The 21,125-nt window shown below is 38.1% G+C and overlaps 2 protein-coding genes across 2 annotated transcripts in view; one reads left to right on the forward strand and one right to left on the reverse strand.

The window, feature by feature from the left end:
- The window catches only part of tbcd (tubulin folding cofactor D), a 45,856-nt gene that overhangs the window by 20,277 nt on the left and 4,454 nt on the right, over positions 1–21,125 (reverse strand). The window contains exons 7-23 of the mRNA XM_082150704.1: positions 20,411–20,543; positions 19,119–19,164; positions 18,887–19,019; positions 18,636–18,778; positions 18,479–18,539; positions 18,240–18,314; positions 18,059–18,153; positions 12,776–12,932; positions 6,324–6,381; positions 5,990–6,019; positions 5,767–5,852; positions 3,042–3,122; positions 2,875–2,948; positions 1,502–1,619; positions 1,365–1,425; positions 1,245–1,267; positions 1,109–1,140 (exon numbers count right to left, since the gene is read on the reverse strand). Coding sequence (XP_082006830.1) covers positions 1,109–1,140; positions 1,245–1,267; positions 1,365–1,425; positions 1,502–1,619; positions 2,875–2,948; positions 3,042–3,122; positions 5,767–5,852; positions 5,990–6,019; positions 6,324–6,381; positions 12,776–12,932; positions 18,059–18,153; positions 18,240–18,314; positions 18,479–18,539; positions 18,636–18,778; positions 18,887–19,019; positions 19,119–19,164; positions 20,411–20,543 — 1,406 coding nt within the window. The remainder of the gene's footprint in view (positions 1–1,108; positions 1,141–1,244; positions 1,268–1,364; positions 1,426–1,501; positions 1,620–2,874; positions 2,949–3,041; positions 3,123–5,766; positions 5,853–5,989; positions 6,020–6,323; positions 6,382–12,775; positions 12,933–18,058; positions 18,154–18,239; positions 18,315–18,478; positions 18,540–18,635; positions 18,779–18,886; positions 19,020–19,118; positions 19,165–20,410; positions 20,544–21,125) is intronic.
- On the forward strand, positions 13,456–17,899 carry znf750 (zinc finger protein 750). Its single transcript, XM_082150903.1, has 3 exons — positions 13,456–14,406; positions 15,454–16,736; positions 16,866–17,899. The coding sequence occupies exons 2-3, from the start codon at positions 15,502–15,504 to the stop codon at positions 17,479–17,481; spliced, it is 1,851 nt and encodes a 616-aa protein (XP_082007029.1). The 5' UTR covers positions 13,456–14,406; positions 15,454–15,501; the 3' UTR covers positions 17,482–17,899.

The raw sequence follows: 21,125 nt of genomic DNA on the forward strand, positions 1-21,125 counted from the left end.
GGGCTGCCGCTTTTGCATCGTTTGTGCTTCTTGTATAATAATCATTTGAAACTTAGCAAACTGGCAGCTCCAGTAGTAAGATGAAAAGATAAACTGGCATGTATAAACCTTAATTAAACAATACAATAATCGATTAAAAATGTATTTATACCTGTATGATACTACACTGTACCCACATTGGACCAGCGGTTTGGAAAATGGATGACATCTTCTGGCGAGATGCGGGAATTTATTTGGCGAGACCTTCACAATACATTATGGGTATTCTCTAGCTATTGAGCGTTCATCGGTTGTTCACTCGTTATTGGGGTGCATTATGGGATTGAATGAGTGCACTCGATAACGTCCACTATGGTTTCGGACACCACTACAAATGGCTGTCCTCTAAAATAGTGATATTTAAGGGTATATGGGGCGATTTTGGACACAGCCAACAGAAGCAGTGGCGCAGTAATACTGATGTTATGCGGTCACAGGTGTATTTTTGTAGAGTAATTTAAAACAGCTTCGAAAACAGCTCAACCAGTCATAATCAAGGACCAGAACTATCCATTTTATAATAAATAATTAAAACAAGCAGCACTTAAAAAAAGTGTCAACACTTGTCAAGCCTGTCATTATTGAAAATCAGCGTGTTCTTTTTATGATTATTATGATAATCTGTAGGCGGCGCATAAAGATGATCTTTAAGGTGTTTTTCATTGAGTTGATCAGAGTCTTCGTCAAAACCACCATATAATCGGATAACACGGACATCTGTAATTTTCTTCTAAAGAAAATGTTCTGGTGGTTTGCTAGGGGATTTTTGTACTAGCCCAAGTCAAAAGAGCCCACCCTAAGTCTTATTGATATTCTGGTTCCTATATGGCATAGGTCCCGCCTTCCACCACTTCCTGCCAGAGCAAAATTATAAGTGGTACACACCTTTCCTTAATTTGAGGAATTATTCATGTCTGTATCAGAAAGCTAAAGATTTGTTCAAACCACTAACAATTAGTATGAGCTATAGTAGTAATGAGGCTTTCTTTATGTCACACACACTTACATTATTCGTTTATAATTTCAACACGTGAAGCACAATCAATTCTACAGTAATATTATTTCTTACCAGCTGGTCTCATTAGCTCTCCACCAAATCCCCTAGGGTTAAAACAAAAAACATGAGTTACACGCTATAAGAAAAAATAAGTGCCCCTGAAAAGCTTTGATGTCAATTATTGCCAGGTTATGAAGCAAGTGCTTACCTGTACTGTTTTCTGTCAGAGAGCTAAAGTGAACAAACACATGGAGAATCAGTTGCAAAAAAAAAAAATGCTTTTTGTTTTTTATTTCACGAAATAACACAAGAGAGTAATTCTGCAGACCTTTTGATGAATGTCTTTAAGGCCTTCAATGGTGTCAGAGGACAGGAAGTCAGTCACTGACCTACAAGGAAACAAATGCATTAAATAAAATAAAGTTATGGTTAGGCAAAGCTGTAATAAATAAAAGCGGGTGTAACCTATTGTTCTGGGAGGCCAGCTCATAGAGAGCATGAGTGATCTCAGCGCAGGCCAGGATAGCGCCGTGACGACGGTGTAAATCCATCCCTGTCGCCATGGGCAGCAGCTGGGGTAAAACTGAAATCAAAAATAAAGGTATGATGGCACAACATTTTAGGCATTTGTGTAGAGGTGAAAAAGCTGTGTTGAAGAATTGGGTTTGCTTTATGTGTACAGACGAAAACTATGGCGAAAAATGTTCGGCAACAAGCTTTATTTCCAGGACTAAGACGAGACGATGACGAGACGACACAAAGGTCATTAAACGATAACCGACTATAGCAGCAAGCCTGTTGATATAGTCAGCGTTACCTGTGTTACGTGGTGTTCAGCCGCACACCGATTACATCACCGCCCTCAACTGTCGTTTTGAGTTTTTATAGTAATAAAACTAATTTAGTTCAGTTAGAGAACAGTCGCTACAATTAAAAACTGAACATGTCTGCTCATTTCAGCGTGAGCCGAACGAGAGTCGTAGCACAGATCAGCAGCAGGAGTAACATTTATCACACGACGAGAGTGAGGCGAGCTCAGCTGACTGACGAGACGATGGCAGAAGATTTGGTTTCAAAGCAAAATGTAAAAGTGCCTATTTGGTAATATTTTGGATTAAACCCAGTGCTAATAGGGAACCTGCAAATGGTTGTGTTTTTCATTATGAATAATAATGAACCCACCAATTAAGCAATTGCCTTCCCCGAATGGCCACTAATTCGAAAAGTAAAATGAGTGTCCGCTGGTGCGGAGCAGAGTGAGCATTTCCAGTTCATTCCTATGAAAGCTGAGCTTCACGCTGCGCTGACTCAACTTCCATAGGGATTAATTGAAAACGCTTTCTCAGTGATGAACTGTAATAAATCCAAACATGGATCTCGCATACGTTGTATGCGATTGTGGTTGCTGATGTTGTTTTAATATAAAAACATGAAAGTAATTTGGAATTACTATTAGGAATTTCACTGTTTTAATATTTGAGAGACGTTTCGTGTTTTACCAGTTTTCATAATGTAGAGAGTGTGTTCATTTATATGATAAATAGCCCATAATAAATCAGAAACTAAAATGAGGAAAATTAAACCATGACATTCCCTTGATGCTTATAGGGGAAAGTGCAAAAATTCTGATGACATGTAAAAATACATTTTGCAAATGACTACAATCGTTGCGATTATGATCTTGTGCAAACTAATCGTTATTATCAGTTTAACCATTATGCAGTCAACTAAAACTTGACTAAACAAAAACAGGACAATGTTGACTAAATGAAAAAACTGAAAAGTACATAAGACTAAATGAAAAAATGAATAGCTGACAAAATGAACACTGTTCTCACCTGTGTTGGCCATGTATTCAGGAGCCTGGGCAGTTAGATTGTGCAGTGCTTTCGTGGCCAGCTCTCTGATCACCCTAATAAATGCGATTACAGCTTTAGTTAAAATAAATAAAATAAAATCCCCCCCAAAAAACAAAAAATCCAATTGAAACAGTACAATTACTTACCCGTCCCAGTGATTGATTTTCATAGCCACCAAGTGATCAATTAAGGGTTTGGTGTATTCCTCAAAACCAGCGATGTAGACACTGAAAAAAATGGTACATTAGTTTTACACAGCAATTTCTGACTGTTAGTATTCAAGAGGCGGATTTTGCTACTGTACTTAAGGCCACATACAGCGGGCATAAATAAGTATTGAACACGTCATCATTTTTCTCAGTAAATATATTTCCAAAGGTGCTATTGACATGCAATGTTCACCAGATGTTGGTAACAACCCAAGTAAGCCATACATACAAAGAAACAAACAAAAATAAGTTCAGAAATTAAGTTATGTGTAATAATGTGAAGTGACACAGGGAAAAAGTATTGAGCACATGAAGAAAGGGACGCGCAAAAAGGCATGGAAAGCCAAGACAACTGCTGAAAACTTACAGTAATTAAAAAGCAATCCAGCCCCCTGTCAGTGGAAATTAATAACAGCTGGTTCAGTCCCAAATGATGGCCTACAAAAAGGTCTCATTGCCAAGGTGTCACACAAGACACATCTCATGATGGGTAAAAGCAAAGAGCTGTCTCAAGACCTTCGCAACCTAATTGTTGCAAAACATAATGATGGCATTGGTTATAGGCGCCATTCTAAGCTTCTGAATGGTCCAGTGAGCACTTTTGGGGCCATAATACGGAAGTGGAAAGACAATAATTTCACCATAAATTTGCCTCGACCAGTGCTCCTCGCAAGATTTCTGATAGAGGAGTGAAAAGAATAATCAGAAGAGTTGTCCAAGAGCCAAGGATCACTTGATGAGAGCTTCAAAAAGACCTGCAGATAGCAGGTACTGTTGTCTCAAAGAAAACAGTAAGTAATGCACTCCACCGCCATGGCCTGTATGCACGCTCACCACGCAAGACTCCATTACTGAAAAAAAAAAGCATGTTGAAGCTCATTTAAAGTTTGCTGCACAACATTTGGAAAAGCCAGTGAAATACTGGGAGAATATAGTGTAGTCACATGAGAGCAAAATTGAACTGTTTGGATGCCATAATACACACCATATTTGGAGGAGAAATGGCAGAGCACATTACCCTAAAAACACCATACAACTTGGTGTTGGCTCTTGGACAACTCTTCTGATTATTCTTTTCACTCCTCTATCAGAAATCTTGCGAGGAGCACTGGTCGAGGCAAATTTATGGTGAAATTATTGTCTTTCCACTTCCGTATTATGGCCCCAAAAGTGCTCACTGGACCATTCAGAAGCTTAGAATGGCGCCTATAACCAATGCCATCATTATGTTTTGCAACAATTAGGTTGTTCAATACTTATTTCCCCCGCTGTATGTAAATGACAAGGATTATGATTTGTTCATATGCATGCATGTATGCATGCAGGTGGTCATATGCTAGGGAATTTGGAGGCTCAAATTAGCTTGAGCTGAGACCAAATGGTCTCGACGAAGCCTCGATTACCTCTCTAACAGATAAAATGTATCAGTTTGAGGAAGAATCATAGCTTATATGCATTTGTATATGAGTGTGTGTGCAATGACAGCTACTCCACAAAACGAACTTGTCAATCCATCTTGATGACTGAAGCTATGTAGAACAAACAGGTGCGTCGCATCTGACTTGCATAAACACATTTTGGAATGTTTTGAAAAGAAATTGAATCGAACAAGAAAATAAGTCCCAAAACAAAAGATCTTTACAGTGGTGTGAAAAGACCTTTAGCATGCTTATTGTTCTGATGTCAACAGTTTCTGAACGGCCTAGTTTTACTGTTTTAAAGTATATGTTTACTAAAAAGGTTTGTCCAGACTGTTAGGGGGACTGCTATCATATGCCACCTTTAAGGGTGTGTTCACACTTGTAGTTGGGTTCTCTTGGTTCCTTTGGTCCAGACCAAAAAAGAACATACATTTAGTTCTGGTTCGCTTTGCGTTCACACTGTCATTTTTAACACAGAACCTTAAGATTCAAAGCAAAAAAAGGCTTTTATGATGTACATTTTGCGACAGACCTCGTCAAACACTGGAAACGATGCTGTGTTCTGGGCTAAATGCGCTCGTTGTGTGTGCATAGCCTAAATATGATGGTTTTTGATGGAGCTGACGATTTGTGAAGAGCTTATAAAATGTGTAAAGGAGTCAAAACAGCAGCAGGAATCCCTCCGTCACACACAAACGAAGATCTGCTGCGAGGAGACGTAGTTCTGATGCCTGTACTGTGATGCGCAACATCGCGACTATGACGAGAAAAACAGGTGTGCTTGTATTGAGAATTCTGTGCTTTTAAGGGTTGCATCTTGTGACATCATGTCCTGTTTTTGTTTCGTTCATATTTCAGTGGAACTGCACCAGAGTTCGTTGGAAAGCGGACCGAGAGCCATCTTTTCAGCGGTAAGACTCGAGTGCGGCTCTTTGCTCCCTAAGGCTAGCATTTTTCTCATTGCTTTTTCACTACACTGAGATGACGCAGTCAAATGGTGGCATTTTTCGGAAGGGTGGGACACAAGAAAAGGGACAAGACAGACACGACAGCGTAACATCTGCTTCACTCATAGATGCATTCAAAAAATACCGTGATTGTGCTTTGATCTGTCGGATTGTTCTGAGAAATGGGGTGTATGATTGATCTACCTGAGGCATGTACACTGAGGAACAATGGAGCTTAAATTAAGCACATCAAAACAGCTCTTAGTCACACATTGTCACCTCCTTACTCCTTACCTAATGGTCAAGTAGCAGTTATTCAGGTTACCGACCGTGAAGTAGTCCGCCGCTGTGACAATGTCTATGCCATGGGGGAAAGTGCCCTGTGGAGACAGAATATCTCAGGGGATCAGAGTAGACACAGACTCGGCAGGCTTCACAGTTGCACTACAAATCAGTGCAGGTGTTAATAATGGATCTGAATAGTCTTAATGTAAATGTATTTTCTTTTTTGTCGTACCTGTCTGCCCACATTCTCTTGGAAAGCAGCCTAAAAGAAAAGGAAGCAAACATTACATTTTCTAAAATGTCTTATTGTATGCAAGTGTATTTTGTTTCCCTGTTACAATACTTTCTCCTATCCAGATGTTACATTAAGCCAACATTTTCGGTCATTTACCAAACTCCTTGTCAAAAACGCTAATGCTTTTAAATACTTCAGAAACATTTCCACAGTTAATGCATATTAGAATTGAATATACACCTTTATGTTCATCTCTAATCTGTATTAGTTTATTTTTTATTGTGGAATTGTTTTTAAAGCAGCTTTAAAAAGAATTTCAGGATAAACTCACAGACGCGGCCTTTCTGCAGGTGATGTTCCTGTCAAACACAGTTGCGATGACCAGCGCACTGTAAAGGCAGAAACAAATGAAAGATCATAGACAGAATGACATCCATCTATCTATCTATCTATCTATCTATCTATCTATCTATCTATCTATCTATCTATCTATCTATCTCAACTGTTATTATATATCATGCATCCCATCTCTTGATTTTGTTCGTTTGGCAGCCTGAGGTAACGCGCATTTACCGCTTTCACTCAAACGTGTACAGCTCTAAACTTTCACATCTTTCACCCCCAGTGATGAGGCATATTATTAAAAAACAAGTGTGTAGTTCTCATCTATCATTTCAGTGCCCCCATAAACCTGTTGCACTCTTTTCCCTTTATTCCACCACTCCTCCTCCTCAATCGAGCTGTGTGAACGTGCCCTCGAGGTATTCCCACCGTCACTCACAGCCTGGGAGAATGAAGTACACAAACATACACAGTACACACGCACAAGCCTAAGGGCTTAACACGGCCGCGCTGGTTTCGATGAACAACTGATAGTGGCCCGGAGCAGCATAAAATGGACAGGGACTGAACATGCATGCAGAGCTAGACACGTCACTGTTATTGTTTTATAATAACGCCTTACGGAAACCATTGAAAACTTCGGCTTGTGCAATGTGCAGTGTAGTAAGAAATAGTTCTTCCTTACTTTCTTCCAAACAAAACACAAAAGGAAGAAGAATTGTGCTGGTCACACTACAAAAATGCAATTACAGTGAATGGAGACTGATGCTTTAAAGATTCAAACAGGACTTAAGAGTTTCATTAATGTGCTTCATACAACTGTTATATTTCAAATCTTTCGAAGCCATATAATACGTTTGTTTGGAGAACAAACCAGAGGGACCAGTACAACTTCTTCAAATTTCTCTTTTTGTTCCCCTGAGGAAAGTCATATATTTGGAACAAGATTTAGTTAGAGTAAATAAAGATAGACTTATCATAGCTGAGTGAACTTTTCCTTTAAATTAAGTGTCCCAAAACTGAAAATGCAATGTACACAATGTTTTTTGTGTGTAAACTTTTGTATATATACACTACTGTTCAAAAGTTTGCAGTAGGTAAGATTTTAACATGTTTTGTTTAAAAAAATTTTTTTTTGGATCAATTTAAAAAAGAAGACATTTTTAAATAAATTTTAAAAAACTGTAAAAAAAACGTAACGTTGTGAAATATTACAATCGAAAATAACAGTTTTCTAATTTTAAATAATTTTAAAAAAAGTAATTTATTCCTGTGATGTTTAAGCTGAATTTTCAGCATCATTACTCCAGTCTTCAGTGTCACATGATCCTTCAGAAATCATTCTGTGATAATTTGATGCTCAAGAAACATTTATTATTATTATCAATGTTGAAAACAGTTCGATCATATTTGTGAGAAAACAGTGATTTTTTTTTTTTTTTTTCACGATTCTTTGAAAGTTCAAAAGATCAGCATTTATTTGTAACAACGTAAACGTCTTTACTGTCACTTGCTAAATGAAAGAAAAAATTTATTTTAGAAAAATCTGGCCCCAAGCTTTTAATGTATAAATGTATATATAAAAAAAGAATTGAGGAAAAAAATAACAATAGCGTAGTTTCATGCAATGACACAGTTTCTGAAAGCATCAGTAAGCTCATAGAAACAGCCTATGACTGCTGATGAAATTAGAACAGGACTCGACATGCCTTCAGACTGGGTGCCAAATGGTGACCGAAACCCACGACAACAGACGAAACCTGGCAGCACCGTGGGGGTAGGGAGGAGGGAAGTTGCGGGGAGGGCCAACAAACCGAAGGAGCAATGAAAAAGCACAGTCAGTTACATGCAGGCCCGCACTTGTCCTAAACAGTGAAAGGGGGAGTAGCGGAGCATCTTTCAGCTGTCATTCTCCTAATATCATTATGTTTTTACGGTGACTGAAAGGCTTTACTGTTGAACCTTGGGAGGGGAAAAAATACTTTCTGCTGATGAAACTGTTTCGCTGAGCTGAATCACCACTACATCACCACACAAACCGAACATGGCAGAATTGCTAGAGGAATTAAAGAATACAGTTACACAGCAAACCCCTAACCATAAGTCTGAGTAATAATAGCAAGCACCACAGTTAAAGCAAATACACAACATCCGTGTGGGACACCGCAGAAAAAAACGTTAGCTATCACAAAAAGATCCATGAAATAAGACTTGCTGTTAGGGCTGTCACTCACGATACCTAATTTAAGTTAAATACCCGGAAATGGCGCATTTCAAGGGCGAGAATCCATAACCCGCATTACTTCAGTTTTATACGGCTGCAACAACTAATCGATAAAATCGATAATGAAAATCATCGACAACGAATGTCATTATCGATAAGTTAACGTCAGCCACGTCAAATTACAGCACTGAATAACACATTTCTATGGACAAAATGCATCTAAAAATAGCGGAGGAAAAGGAGTGAGTTGTCGCAGGATTGGCGTGTGATCCAAGCCGCCCAAAACATGAGAATTCTTCATTTTAAGCATCAAGCTAATGCATAAGCGTGATGTTTAACGTGGTTTGCCCTGTCAGGCGCTTTGACAGATTGTGCTGTTTAATGTGTGAGATACATTTCCTCAGTGCAAAACTTGTATTTTACGGTTATATCCTCATTTGTAAATGTTACAAATTCACGTGAGTATTTCCATTTTGCATGTCTGCGTTAAACTTCAGACTTTACCGAATGAGCGCCGGCACATTAAAGGAGGAGACAATTAATATACAGTGCAAAAATATTAATTTAGCTGAAATATCTGTTGTTGGACGTTAAATTTAGGTTTAAAAGTCTACATGTGAGTATTTTATGAGAGTAGTAACTGTAAAGGAATAACAGCGTGCAATTGAATATAAATGTAAGACGTTTCTAACATTTACAGGATAAAGAAATGACAGTAACAGTGTGCATTCCTCTAATGTTAATACTGAGTTTGTGTTTATATTGTTTTTAATATCTTAATTTTTAATGCAGAGCTTTAAACTGTCCTTTTGTTTTATAACTCATATAATGTATAGCATAGATATATAGTGAATATATCTATAAGTTTTCATAGCATTCAGTTGGCACATTTGTTTGAAGGCCAACATGGGGCAGGATGTGGAATAGTGTTTAGTTAAAAAAAAGAAAGAAAAAAGAGAAAAAAATACCTTTTTATCCGATTATTCGAAGTAATAATCGACCAACTAATCGATTATCAAAATATTTGTTAGTTGCAGCCCTGCATAGTGCTATTGTGAAATCATAAAGTTTGTGATTAAATTAAATACATATATGTGCTGCGGGTTTCTGAGTAAAGTGTGGTGCTTTTTACAGTGTTATTCTTATTACCACAATTTTCTTTTTGGGATTACTCACTTAATCGTCAACTTTTTTCCCTTTTTTCCCCAGATTATTCGATTACCACAACAGTTGTTAGTGACAGCCATATTTCACTGATGCTCCAGTGAAATATGAAAGAACACCACAACCTATTTTTTTTTCATCCGTCAACCACATGGAATCTGTGCAGACTTCCAAAGAATCAACTAGGTCTACACACCCTCCACCCCTTGCTTGTCCTTTTATTCAGTATTTAAGCTTTATATATTTTGATAATGCTTTCAGCTACCAATAACAGCACAGTACTCTCAGCATTGGTTAACACATTTTAACATTATTAAATTCACTCTGCAGATTTTCTCAGAAAATCAGTGTAAAAATAAATAAATCTCATCAGTCATGTGTATCAAGGCATTACTACATTTTTTTAAGAATCTTTAAGCAGGTGTGCAACTGTTGTAGTCCACAAAAACTTGCAGTCCAGTTTAGAGCTTTGGTAGAAGTGAAGACTGTCAAGTAATTATTTTGGTTTCATTGTCACACAAAACAACCATATGACTTCAGAAGACATTTTTGTTGTTGTCCGTTTTGGATCTTAAACTGTAAAAAAGCCACATGAAGATTCTTAATTTTTTTGGGGGAACTTTGTGTTCTTTTGTTTGTTTTGTTTTTTGACAAATCAAAGGGAGTGGTTCTCATTGGTTAATGGTTCTCATTTCACGTTTGCATTCCTGTTTGTAATAACATGACAGCATAGGGTGAAATATTCCTGTAATTTAATGATCTAAATGATCAACTTTGGGAAGTTTGTAATCTTTTGTCAGGTTCATCCAGGGTTCATACACATTTTTTTTCCTATACATTTTCATCACTTATCCATGACTTTTGAGACAATTATTTATGATCTAATGTTCGATTAAAAGTCTATGTACAATACAAGAATAAAAATCCATGTTAAAATGTATCATAACATATCTTAACTAAAATCAGTGACTATTAATGCTATTTGTTTTAACAAAAAGTACAAACTGTGAGTGTGCCAGACGTTCCTCCATGCAGAGAACATAATGTCACATGAATGAATGCCTGAATGCTAAGCATTGTAATTTGTATAACAGAATAAAGAAACAAATGAAAGTTGTATTCAGGTACAGAAATACTACATTGAATAAACTAAATTAAAAAGATGAATCCTTAAAATTAAAGTTAAAAATGTTATTCAGTCAAGAGCAGAGTGAATTTCTTTGTCTTTTGTTTGATTAACATTAATGAGACAGACGGCAGCAGGATTATTAGGCTCCTGTCACTTTAAGATCGAATGCATGAATCCAGTATACTGTTAGACGTTTTCTTTCTCAACTGTTTACATTCACTTACCCGATAGTGTTTATGAGGATACTTGCCAAGATGGGCATTCTGACATAACTTTTGCGTGCATTTGGCCGTTTAAATGCAATAAGCCGCACTTACTATAAGCTTTACTATATACGGGAAACAAACTGTAATAGATCTATATCTAACCGTACATTCCAAAATTACTTTAATTTTACAGTAAAATACTGTTTAACAGTTGTTGGAAATAAAAAGGAACAAATCATCTGATAATTTACAGTGAAAAGCCATAAACAGACATTTGTGACACTTTACAATTGATGGTTTTTCATTTTAATATTTCTGTTTTTTCTTATTTTTTTGTAATCAGTTGTGTACATTAGGGTCATATAATTTAATAATATGTTATTAAATTATTGCATTATTTTAGTGTTGTGTGTTACCATGATTTTTTTTTTTTTTATGACACTGTGCACACCTTCTATATATTAGTATTTACTTCAGCATGTGAAAAAAGCAACTTGTGATGAATTTTGATTCATCATGTTGACTTCTCTTTACCTCCCGTATTATTATGGTGTTATTATTATTGTCAGTACATTTTAAAGGTACAAAACAGATTTAAGTAGCAGCATGGCCTTACTAAAAAAAAAAAAAAAAATATCTTATATCATAATTAGAGCTGAAAAAGCTAATTGTACATTACAGTTCATTGTTGTTGCTCCTCATACTGAGTACTTTAATGTTCTGGCAGAAGCACAGACCAACCGAATGAACTGTACCTCCTCAGTAGGGAGAGGTTTTGAGCTGTAAGAGGTGTATAAACTGGTTAAGGCGGTAAATAACTACAGCCAGGAGAACAGGTATGAGAGGAGGCTCTTATAATCCTTGTCCTTCAAATCTCACTAAAACTTTCTCTATATATGTCCATAAAGTAAAAAAAAAATACAAAAAAATGGATGCTTAAGATAGAATTATATCAAACAATAATCTTCTTTCAAATATAATTTGCTGTGACAGAATGTTCTATAATTACCAGGTAGTGAGGTGAAAAAAAATGGCCATTCATCTTGCCACACACTGTAGGGCTTGCTGACTAAAGAACAAATAGCCCTCAGTATGTGTGCTGCAGATCTGCTGCCCAGCCTCACTAAATCAAATTCCACAGCCTAACCTCACTTACAAAAAAAATATTTTCATTGGAGAGAAAGTGTAACCGTATTGTCAAGAGCCACCCAAGTCGAACTGTCATTTTCACTCGTCATTGACATCAGATCAGCTCTCAGCACAGTTGGTTGTGGTGCAAAGAGCTTTCATACTGGAGAACATCCAAAAACACCTTCACAGAGATCTAAGAAAGGTCACGCCAAATGCTTGTATAAATAGTGGGCGAACAAGGAGTCAGTTTGCTATCCAGAATTGAGAACTTATTTATGTTCATTTTTCATATATTCATATTTAAGATGAATTACTCTAGATCTGATCCACACGCCTGCCAGGCAGGAAATCTATTGAGTTGGATTATTTAAAAGAATAAATAACATAGTAAAGTTAGCTCTGTGAATTAAGAGCCAAGAGTAATATATTAAATAGATTGACTGTTTTTTTTTCAGGGCAAAATGTTGGTCTGTAGCACACATGGTATGGCATGAGATACTTAAAGTTGGTAACTTAATTAGCAAATTTAATGAATGGCATAAATAACATGCATAATGTCTCAGTCAGTGGTGGTGTTGGGATCGTACCTGGCAATCTGGTTGACATAAGGCTTTAGTTCGCTTGGCTCATAGGCACGGGCGAAAGCCCAGCACACGTAACAGGCTGCATCACGTACATTTGATCCCAAACTGCATGCTCCCCTTTTTTCGTCATATATCAGAGCTTTTAGAACCAGAGGCACCACTGTAGGATTCAGAGACAAAACATTAGTATGCAAAAATCATTAGTTTTGCAATCCAAATACATACATGCATGCATATACAGTAGTCAACATTTGAAGTGGATCAAAACCTTTCATCAAAGTTATACATGAATTTTGAACAATACCCGTTCTTGTCTTAGGACAACTTTGATGAACTTTTTTGATCATACAGTATACATACATACATACATACATACAGTATACATACATACAGTATACATACATACAGTATACATACATACATGCATACATAAAGACACACAATAATAATTTTTATATATATATATATATATATATATTAAAAAAAAAAAGCAGTTACAAGGTTTCTTAGATAAATAGATATCTTTTGTAACATTATTTTAACCGTAACATGTCTTTACGGTAACTTTTGATTTATTTAATGCATCCTTGCTGAAAAAATAAATAAAAATTACATTCTTAAAAATAATCTTACTGACTACAAACTTTTGAACTTTTTGATATAATTATAGAACTAAAATATATAATGTGTGTGGTGCATAAATATTAGGGGTGGAACGGTACATGTATTCGTATTGAACCGAAACGGTACGGGCGTCACGGTTCGGTGCATAAATTTACACGGAGAATACACGGTATAAAAATCAATAAAACTCGCGTGCAAATTAATTAATGTAATGCGGAACTACTGTTAGATATGCGGGTTCTTTAGGGACACCTAATCTGTAGCTCCGCCTTAGCTCTGAAGCAGGCTGCGATGTAAAGATTGCAATGCTGGAATATGTTGTGTGTGTGAGAGAGAGAGAGGCGCGGGCGTATTAAGTATTAAGAGTTTATGATTCATGCTATATGTGCAAATTAATGATAAATAAATTTCAAAACACAAAACTTTACCATTAAATTTATACAAACTGAGATCCAGCGTAAATAACTGCTCAGAACAAACATTTTCATAATCATGCTGTAAAGATACATCAGGTGCAGCACACATTTGGCTCCATGCAAATCTCACTGGTTGTCCTCAATATCTCCACACCCCTCTGACAACATCCTCAAACCTGCTTCACACCTAACTCTACCACTCCTGGGCTAATTCAACCATTCAGGCAAACAAAAGCAAAAAACAGTCTTGTCTGGCTTCTAGTCCAAGTGGACGCTCACTAACAGGTGAGACAGGAGGCAAACTTGCAATGTATCGTGGCTTGGGGCTTGCCTAATATTAGGCACATTGATGCTGCCTCAGGGCTCTACTGCTTGGGCATAGACTCCACCCCACAGAGTCAACACCTCAGAAAGCAAGAGACTCATCAGACTCATCAGAAACGTGACAGAACACCTAAAGAGCAGACACCTGCGTTCAAGGACAATCATATCAGCCAAACTGTTCTACTGTGGGACTGTCATAAACTTCAGGAGGTCCGCTGTGGACATAATCCATTGACGATACTTCCAGCATCACGTGGAATCTGATAACAGGTAAGGCTGTAAAAGCTAAATCACTAAGATTTTTAATGGCAACTGTTCTTATTGCTGTTTGAATGTACTAGCATTTGTTAAGGCTGATGTACTTTATAGCAGGTGTTTCAGGGGTAGATCTAAATTGCTGACTACAGAGGCACCTGTTAGACCACATTTGGCAGAAAATACTCTTTTTGTATTTGTCATGTGGTTGTACACATATACACAGTGTCTAAAAAGTCAAAAACGTACAACAATTCTCGTTTTACGCTAATATCACAAGATTTCGGTGTACCCATAGAAGAGTGATTAAGAACCAGGAAACAAGGAAACAACGCATAATACAGCAAAATAAAACTTCACAGTACAAAAACGTTCTTTTAATTTGTGCCTTAAGGAGGGAGCGGCTTGATATGAAACATGGGAGTCAAAACCTGAGCCACCACTTCTTGCGACAGCAAGTGTGACAAACAGGTTCCTTAAGGTGGAGTCATTTTCTGCATAACTTGCCTAGCAATCTCTTTCTTCAAAATTCTGCTTCCCTATACAAACCTTCAGGCCTCAAAATCTTTGCACACTTACCAGACCATTATGTATCCTCATTGTAGTGAAGAATTGTAGAAACCAATTCTTTCAATCACAGAAGCAGTCCAATTGATTACTAATTTTATAACAATGAAATTCCATTCTAATACCTCTGGTAGCTTCTCTACATTTACAGTGCGAGTGAAATCAACTTTTAAATGTCTGGAGTTTGTATCTTGCAAGCAAGGTCATGGGAAACAGGTGTATGTGGTTTCCCACGCCATCAGGTTTTGATGAAGGGTAGCATGTTTCTACAGGCCTACACTGGCTTCACTAGTGCAGATAGAGCATGCCATGCTAACACGCAGGCCAGCGAACAATACAGAACTGCTACAAACTAGTTGAAAGGCTTAAGGGACTGTGAACATGCAAACTCCCTTTATATAAACCTAAAGTAGTGACCCAACAAACAGCAGATGCTCTTGTCCAGTGTGTGGCAGAACTGTTAATGATTTTTTTTTTTTTTTTTTTTGTTGCCAGATAAAGCTGACAAACCGCACAGCGTTGGATTGGAACAACTGCACAAGTATGGACATTCTCCAGGGGAGAAAACCGAAGAAACCCCATTACATTCCACGCCCTCCTGGCAAACCATTCAAATATCAGTGCTTCCAATGTCCCTTCACCTGCAACATCAAGTCTCATCTCTTCAACCACATGAAGTACAACCTTTGCAAGAACTCCATCTCTCTGGTATCTCAGCGCATGGAACAGACAGGAAAAACAACCAGAGCTTCCCAGAATAATCTTCCTTTCAACCACAACAGTAAAGAGCCACCCCTGGAAGCTGAAGCCAGCAAACCTATAGAAAGGATCAGTGACAAGGTTGAACAAGAGGAGATGGTTAAAGAAACAAGACAAAAGCCTGAAAGTCCCATCAAGGAGGTCAGCAAGCAAGTCCCAGAGGCAGTCCATGAGATTAGGGACAAAAGTGCAGACATAGACATTGCACAGAACAAATTATCTTCGGCTTTCTCACCAGTTGCACGAACAGTTGAAAGTGAAACTCTGTCTCCACGCAGAGACAATCAAACATCTTCACCCATTCCTCAGTTCTACAATCAAATGGCACCTTGGGTCCCACCTGCTTCCACAGCACCTCTTCTTCCTCTAATACAAGACTATCCTTCATACATGGTACCTGAGAGGCCCTTGCACTCCCTCTACACACCTTACCCACACAACCAAGCAAACACCTCTGCCTACCAACTCACACCCCGGGAGACCCAGAGAACTCTGGTGCCATCACCTTTGGTGGTCCCGCCTAGTCCTTCTCTTCTCCACCCTTATCACTATAGATATGCTCATGCTCATTCTATAATACCTGGTCCACCTCTACCCTACAGCGTCTACCAACACCCTGAACTATCCATGTCCTTACAGAGAACAAGGTATCTTCCTCTGGATGTATACAGCAACAGATTTTATCCTCGAGAGTACGGAGGACACCTGGTCCCCATATCTCATCCGGATTCTTACAGCAGACTTCCTGAGGACAGGGCTGTCCAAGAGCACAGTCCAGGAGACAAAGGTACTCGCCAGAGTCCTTTAGCAGGATGTGCCGCCTCTGGGTCGCCAGACAGGCCCAGTACCGCAGATGTCATCCAGCGTATCCCGGTTACAATTAGGCTCGCTTCCCATGGGGAGTCACTCCCAGTCAGTCAATCACAGCATGTCTTACCAGGGGCAACTACAGCAACCGACAACTTAACCGAGAAATCATGTGGACAGCCTCAAGAGAATATGTTACAAAAGAGAGAGAGGTAGGTAAACTATGTGAGACATAAAGACCCCAAAGACACTTTATATGACAGTCAAATAAAGCAAGTTAATGGTTTCCCTAATCTTTACAGAACTTGAAATAACATTGGTATCTTGTTTTCTCTTTCTAGGAATGACCCACAAACCACAGATTCTGCAAGAGGCAGTGAGATTTCATCAGAAAAGGTGGAGGACGAAGAAAATGAGGAGGAGCCAGGTCCTCTTAACCTTTCAAAGAGGGACCAGGCCGCATCCAGTCACATGACACACCAATACTCTGACCGAGAGCTCCATTATGATTCAGAGAGTAGTCAAGAGGCACCGCTCAACCTCTGCCTCAGGGGACAGTCCAAAAACCAAGCCTTGCCCAACACCACAGGCTCAGAAACTCCAGAAAGACAAACCCTCATAAATGTTGAGGAATCCACAATTGCTTCACCCAGAAAACAAGACCTAGACCCATGTGACCAGAGGCACTCAGCAGCCTTTGCTCTGTGTCAGCTAGCTAGCTCAAGGGACATTATCATGGACTCTATTGATCAACAAGAAATGGCCGAGTGCCAGAACAGCAATCACCTTCCTCCCCCAGACAGCTGCCCAGTAAAAGACACTCCAGACACACCCAAACAGAACACACGGGTGCTGGGACAAAAACGGGCAACCAACAGACCTCTGAGGCACAATACCAAAAGAGCAAAGGTAAAAGAACCATCCCGAACTCAAAGAAAGAGGTCGCAAAACTGCTGATGCAGAGATTTCAAAAGAATGGACTGCTGCAATTCAAATATTTGTTCCAGTGAAAAGATCAATACTCAAGAGACTTCACAGGAAGAGATGGTCAACATCTTTCAGACAACATGGGATCAATTCAAAGACTATGCCTAAATGGCAAAATGTATCAATTTAATCCAATGTAAGTTGCTTTGGATAAAAGCGTCTAGCTAATGCATGCAAATGTAGATACTTCCAAAATACAACATTATGCACTGATTGGAAAAAGAAGGCACCCCAGATTGTATACTGAAAATCTTCTGCTCTTTGACAGACTTACAAAAGTATGTATCAATTCATTAAAGGGAGCTGGGTGGTGGCATTTCTTTCTTTGTTTTAATAAAGAAGCTAGTCAAACTTGCAGTATTTGAATAAAGTGTTTGCATAAAGTGAAGTATGTTTGCTTGTGAATGTTTTGTACTGAGTACGATCAAGGGGAGTTACAATGTTTAGATTAAGATTATAGCATTAATTGATGTCAGTGGGTAAACTTAAAACCAATAGTTTTCAAATTGAATACAATAGAGAATAAAAAAAGAGAATAAAAACCAACCATCTGAAAGACGCGAAGGAAGCAGGAGTCCTCTCCGTCCTAGCTCTGCAAGAGCCAGGCAGCCCCCATGCCATGCATTATCTGTTTCCTGGAAACTGCAATATGCAGAAAAAATACCTTACTAAGTATTTGATGAGATTCACATCATCACATCTCAACCTCCTGTTATATCATGCCACACCTGAAACACTCCAAAACAGATTCAACCACTTCATCTGCGAGCTCTTTAGGTAGTCTACCAGTCACCCTTCCAATCCTGCAGGTGGTTAAAAAGAGAAAGACCAGTTAAAAAAGGAATAATTTAAGTACTCTAGAGATTATTACAGAGAAATGTGGCACTAACATATGGCAGTGTCATACCAAGCCAAGACAGACAAAATCAAACAAAGTGTATTTGATAAACTATTTGACTGTTCTCACCCCTTTGCAGAAGACCATCGCACTATTGTCTCTTTGTCTTTCAGTCCCACCAACAGTTGTTCTGCAACAACGAATAAGGAAATTAGCATTAACAAGATAGCATTTAAATATTTAGCAAACAAAACAAACAGAAATGGAAATATGCCTGGATACTTACCAATGACATTCTCTACCTCCTGAGGTATGTCATAGTCTTCCTCCTGACTGACAGACTCTAGATCAGGTTTTGTATCTTCAACACTTCCAGTGACAGAAGACAGGGCCAGGTTCACTGCTAGTGACCGACTTCCTCTCTGGTATCTGGATGCAGTCATACAAAATGCTTACAAACAAGCTGACACTTGAGCATTCCTTGTTTCATTTTTATGTTTTTGTTTTGTTTTTGTCAGTCGGTCACTCCTCCATTACCTCCATTTGGCCAAACGTGGTTTTAGACAAGTCAAGCCAAGTCTCTGGACAACTTTTACTCCCAGCTTACGCAACGTGGCTTGGTTACTTTCAGCTATTCTCTTCTGGTTCAGGCACTGAAGCACTGTGGGGGCTGTGAATGAAGGGTCAGATAAAGATTAGCGAACATTTATCTATTTGTATGTTTTGGCTTTATAGAGACCAAAGAAAGACCTATAACACATATACACACCATACTGCAGGAAGTCATCACGTTTCCCATGCTTGAAGAGCTGGGCCTGGAGAGAAATCATTACTTGATTAGGATGGATGCAGTGTTTGCTAACATTTTTTGTCATGCATTCAACTTTTTAAACAAAATCATAGTAACTATGCTTAAAGTCCTGCGGTACACATAGGTCTACCCCTGGTTGGGAAATACCAAACTACTCATTAAAAATCTATGAGCAATACATCACCTATATATCATTAGGTTGATGTAGAGTCAAATTTATTAAAATGAATTAAACCCATTTGCAACGTGTCTTGTAAAATGCTGAATACAGTTACGCTTAATGCCAAGTGTGCACCACACATGTTCCTGCTCCCTGCCTTGTAGCACTTAAAGCCTATATGCAAATCGTTGATGGCAGTTTTAGTACCTCAGGCATTCCCAACACACAGAGCCAGTTTTGAGCACCTCGGGCGATAGAGACATGCTTCACAAAAGAATAACAACTGCAGGATTGTTTTCACGGCTCTCTGGACTTTAAACAATGTAGGATGTCCCATTGCAAAAAATAAATACAAATTCTGATAACGATCAGTCACTAAAATGAGCAATTATGAGTGTTTTAACACAGCACTGTAAAAATACAGGTAGGAGGGCATGTGACATCTGTGCAGCTATTAAACCAGTGCAGGAATTACAGTATAAGCTTAAAGGGCCGTTCACACATATAACTACAACAAAAACTATATTAGTGTCCACACCAATAGATAATATCGTTGTTTATTATAAGCATGCGCTGCAGTTGTTATCGGTCTCTGTAATGCTCAAGTAGAATGGATTCTGATTGGCTATCAATGTTTTTATTGTTCATTAGCTAGAAAAAAAAAAGGTGGTTCACTTTATTTTGATGGTCCCTTTAACACATTCTGTTGACTATAAGTAAGGTTGCCCATACATGTCTACTAACTCTCATTAGAGTGTTAGTAGAGTATTAGTAGACTGGTAGGATTAGAGTTAGAATAAATTGACATGTTGCAAAGTTACTAACTGCAACCATGCATTTTATGTTTACCCACCCTTGAAACCATTTACTCTACATTTATACATACAATTGTCTCATTTAGTATTAATTAATTTAATGAAAGGTAAATATTTTATTGCTTGAAATCTCAGGGAGTTTTATTTGAATCACCTTGGATTGTTTTTGCCAAGCATTTGCATGTTCGACGTCTTAATTCTCTTGAAAAGAAAGGGAGGAAGTGGTGGATGTAAACAGCCCTATATGTGAGATAAACAGTGGATTGGAGGCTCACCAGGGACTGCAAAGCTCCATCAAGGGCCACGGTTCCCTCCATGGTCATTTCACTGGTCTGAGATATGGTGGTCAGACACCAGTCCAGAAAATCACCCAAACGCTTCTGCTTCACATCTGGACGGGTCACAAACCTGCGCAGATAATACAAATCTTTCAAGCAAAGAGATCATCCACAAGTGTTTAAACAGTGCCCTCTACTGCTCAGTGAGTAAAGCTGGTAATATTTTGCAGTAAACACCGACTTTTGGATATTATAAAAGTGGCATTCATTGGAAATAATTTTTATTACACCTTATTTTATCACACTTTTTTTTTTAATGATCATTTAAACCAAACAGCCATTTACACAAGGGGATTCAAAATGCTTAAAGATAAATATCATATATATATATATATATATATATTTAATAAAGCATGTTTTCCACACTTCTTTTCACTAAATTAATGCTAGAAAGAATGATATTTAATCATTTTCATTTATCTACACAAATACATTGTACATTATTAGACCAAAGCACTAAACAGCAACATATACATGCTTATATAGTATACTAAAATGTTTTAATACATGGAGACTTATAAGTTATGGCGCAAATGAATCACTCAATCAGTGTTTGGAATAAAGTAATTGAAATGAACCGTTTGAAATGAACTTCCCAGCTCAAATGCTGAGTACTAAAGCGTAAATGAGAGTCACTATTAAATCAGCCTTA

The sequence above is a fragment of the Leuciscus leuciscus genome (assembly GCF_965113295.1).
Source record: "Leuciscus leuciscus genome assembly, chromosome: 1".
Classification (NCBI taxonomy): Eukaryota; Metazoa; Chordata; class Actinopteri; order Cypriniformes; family Leuciscidae; genus Leuciscus; species Leuciscus leuciscus.

Coding starts and splice junctions, on each gene's coding strand:
- znf750 (XM_082150903.1), top strand. CDS start 15,502: ATGGACATTCTCCAGGGGAGAAAACCGAAGAAACCCCATTACATTCCA. Junction 16,737..16,865: donor ATGTTACAAAAGAGAGAGAG/GTAGGTAAACTA, acceptor TTCTCTTTCTAG/GAATGACCCACAAACCACAG.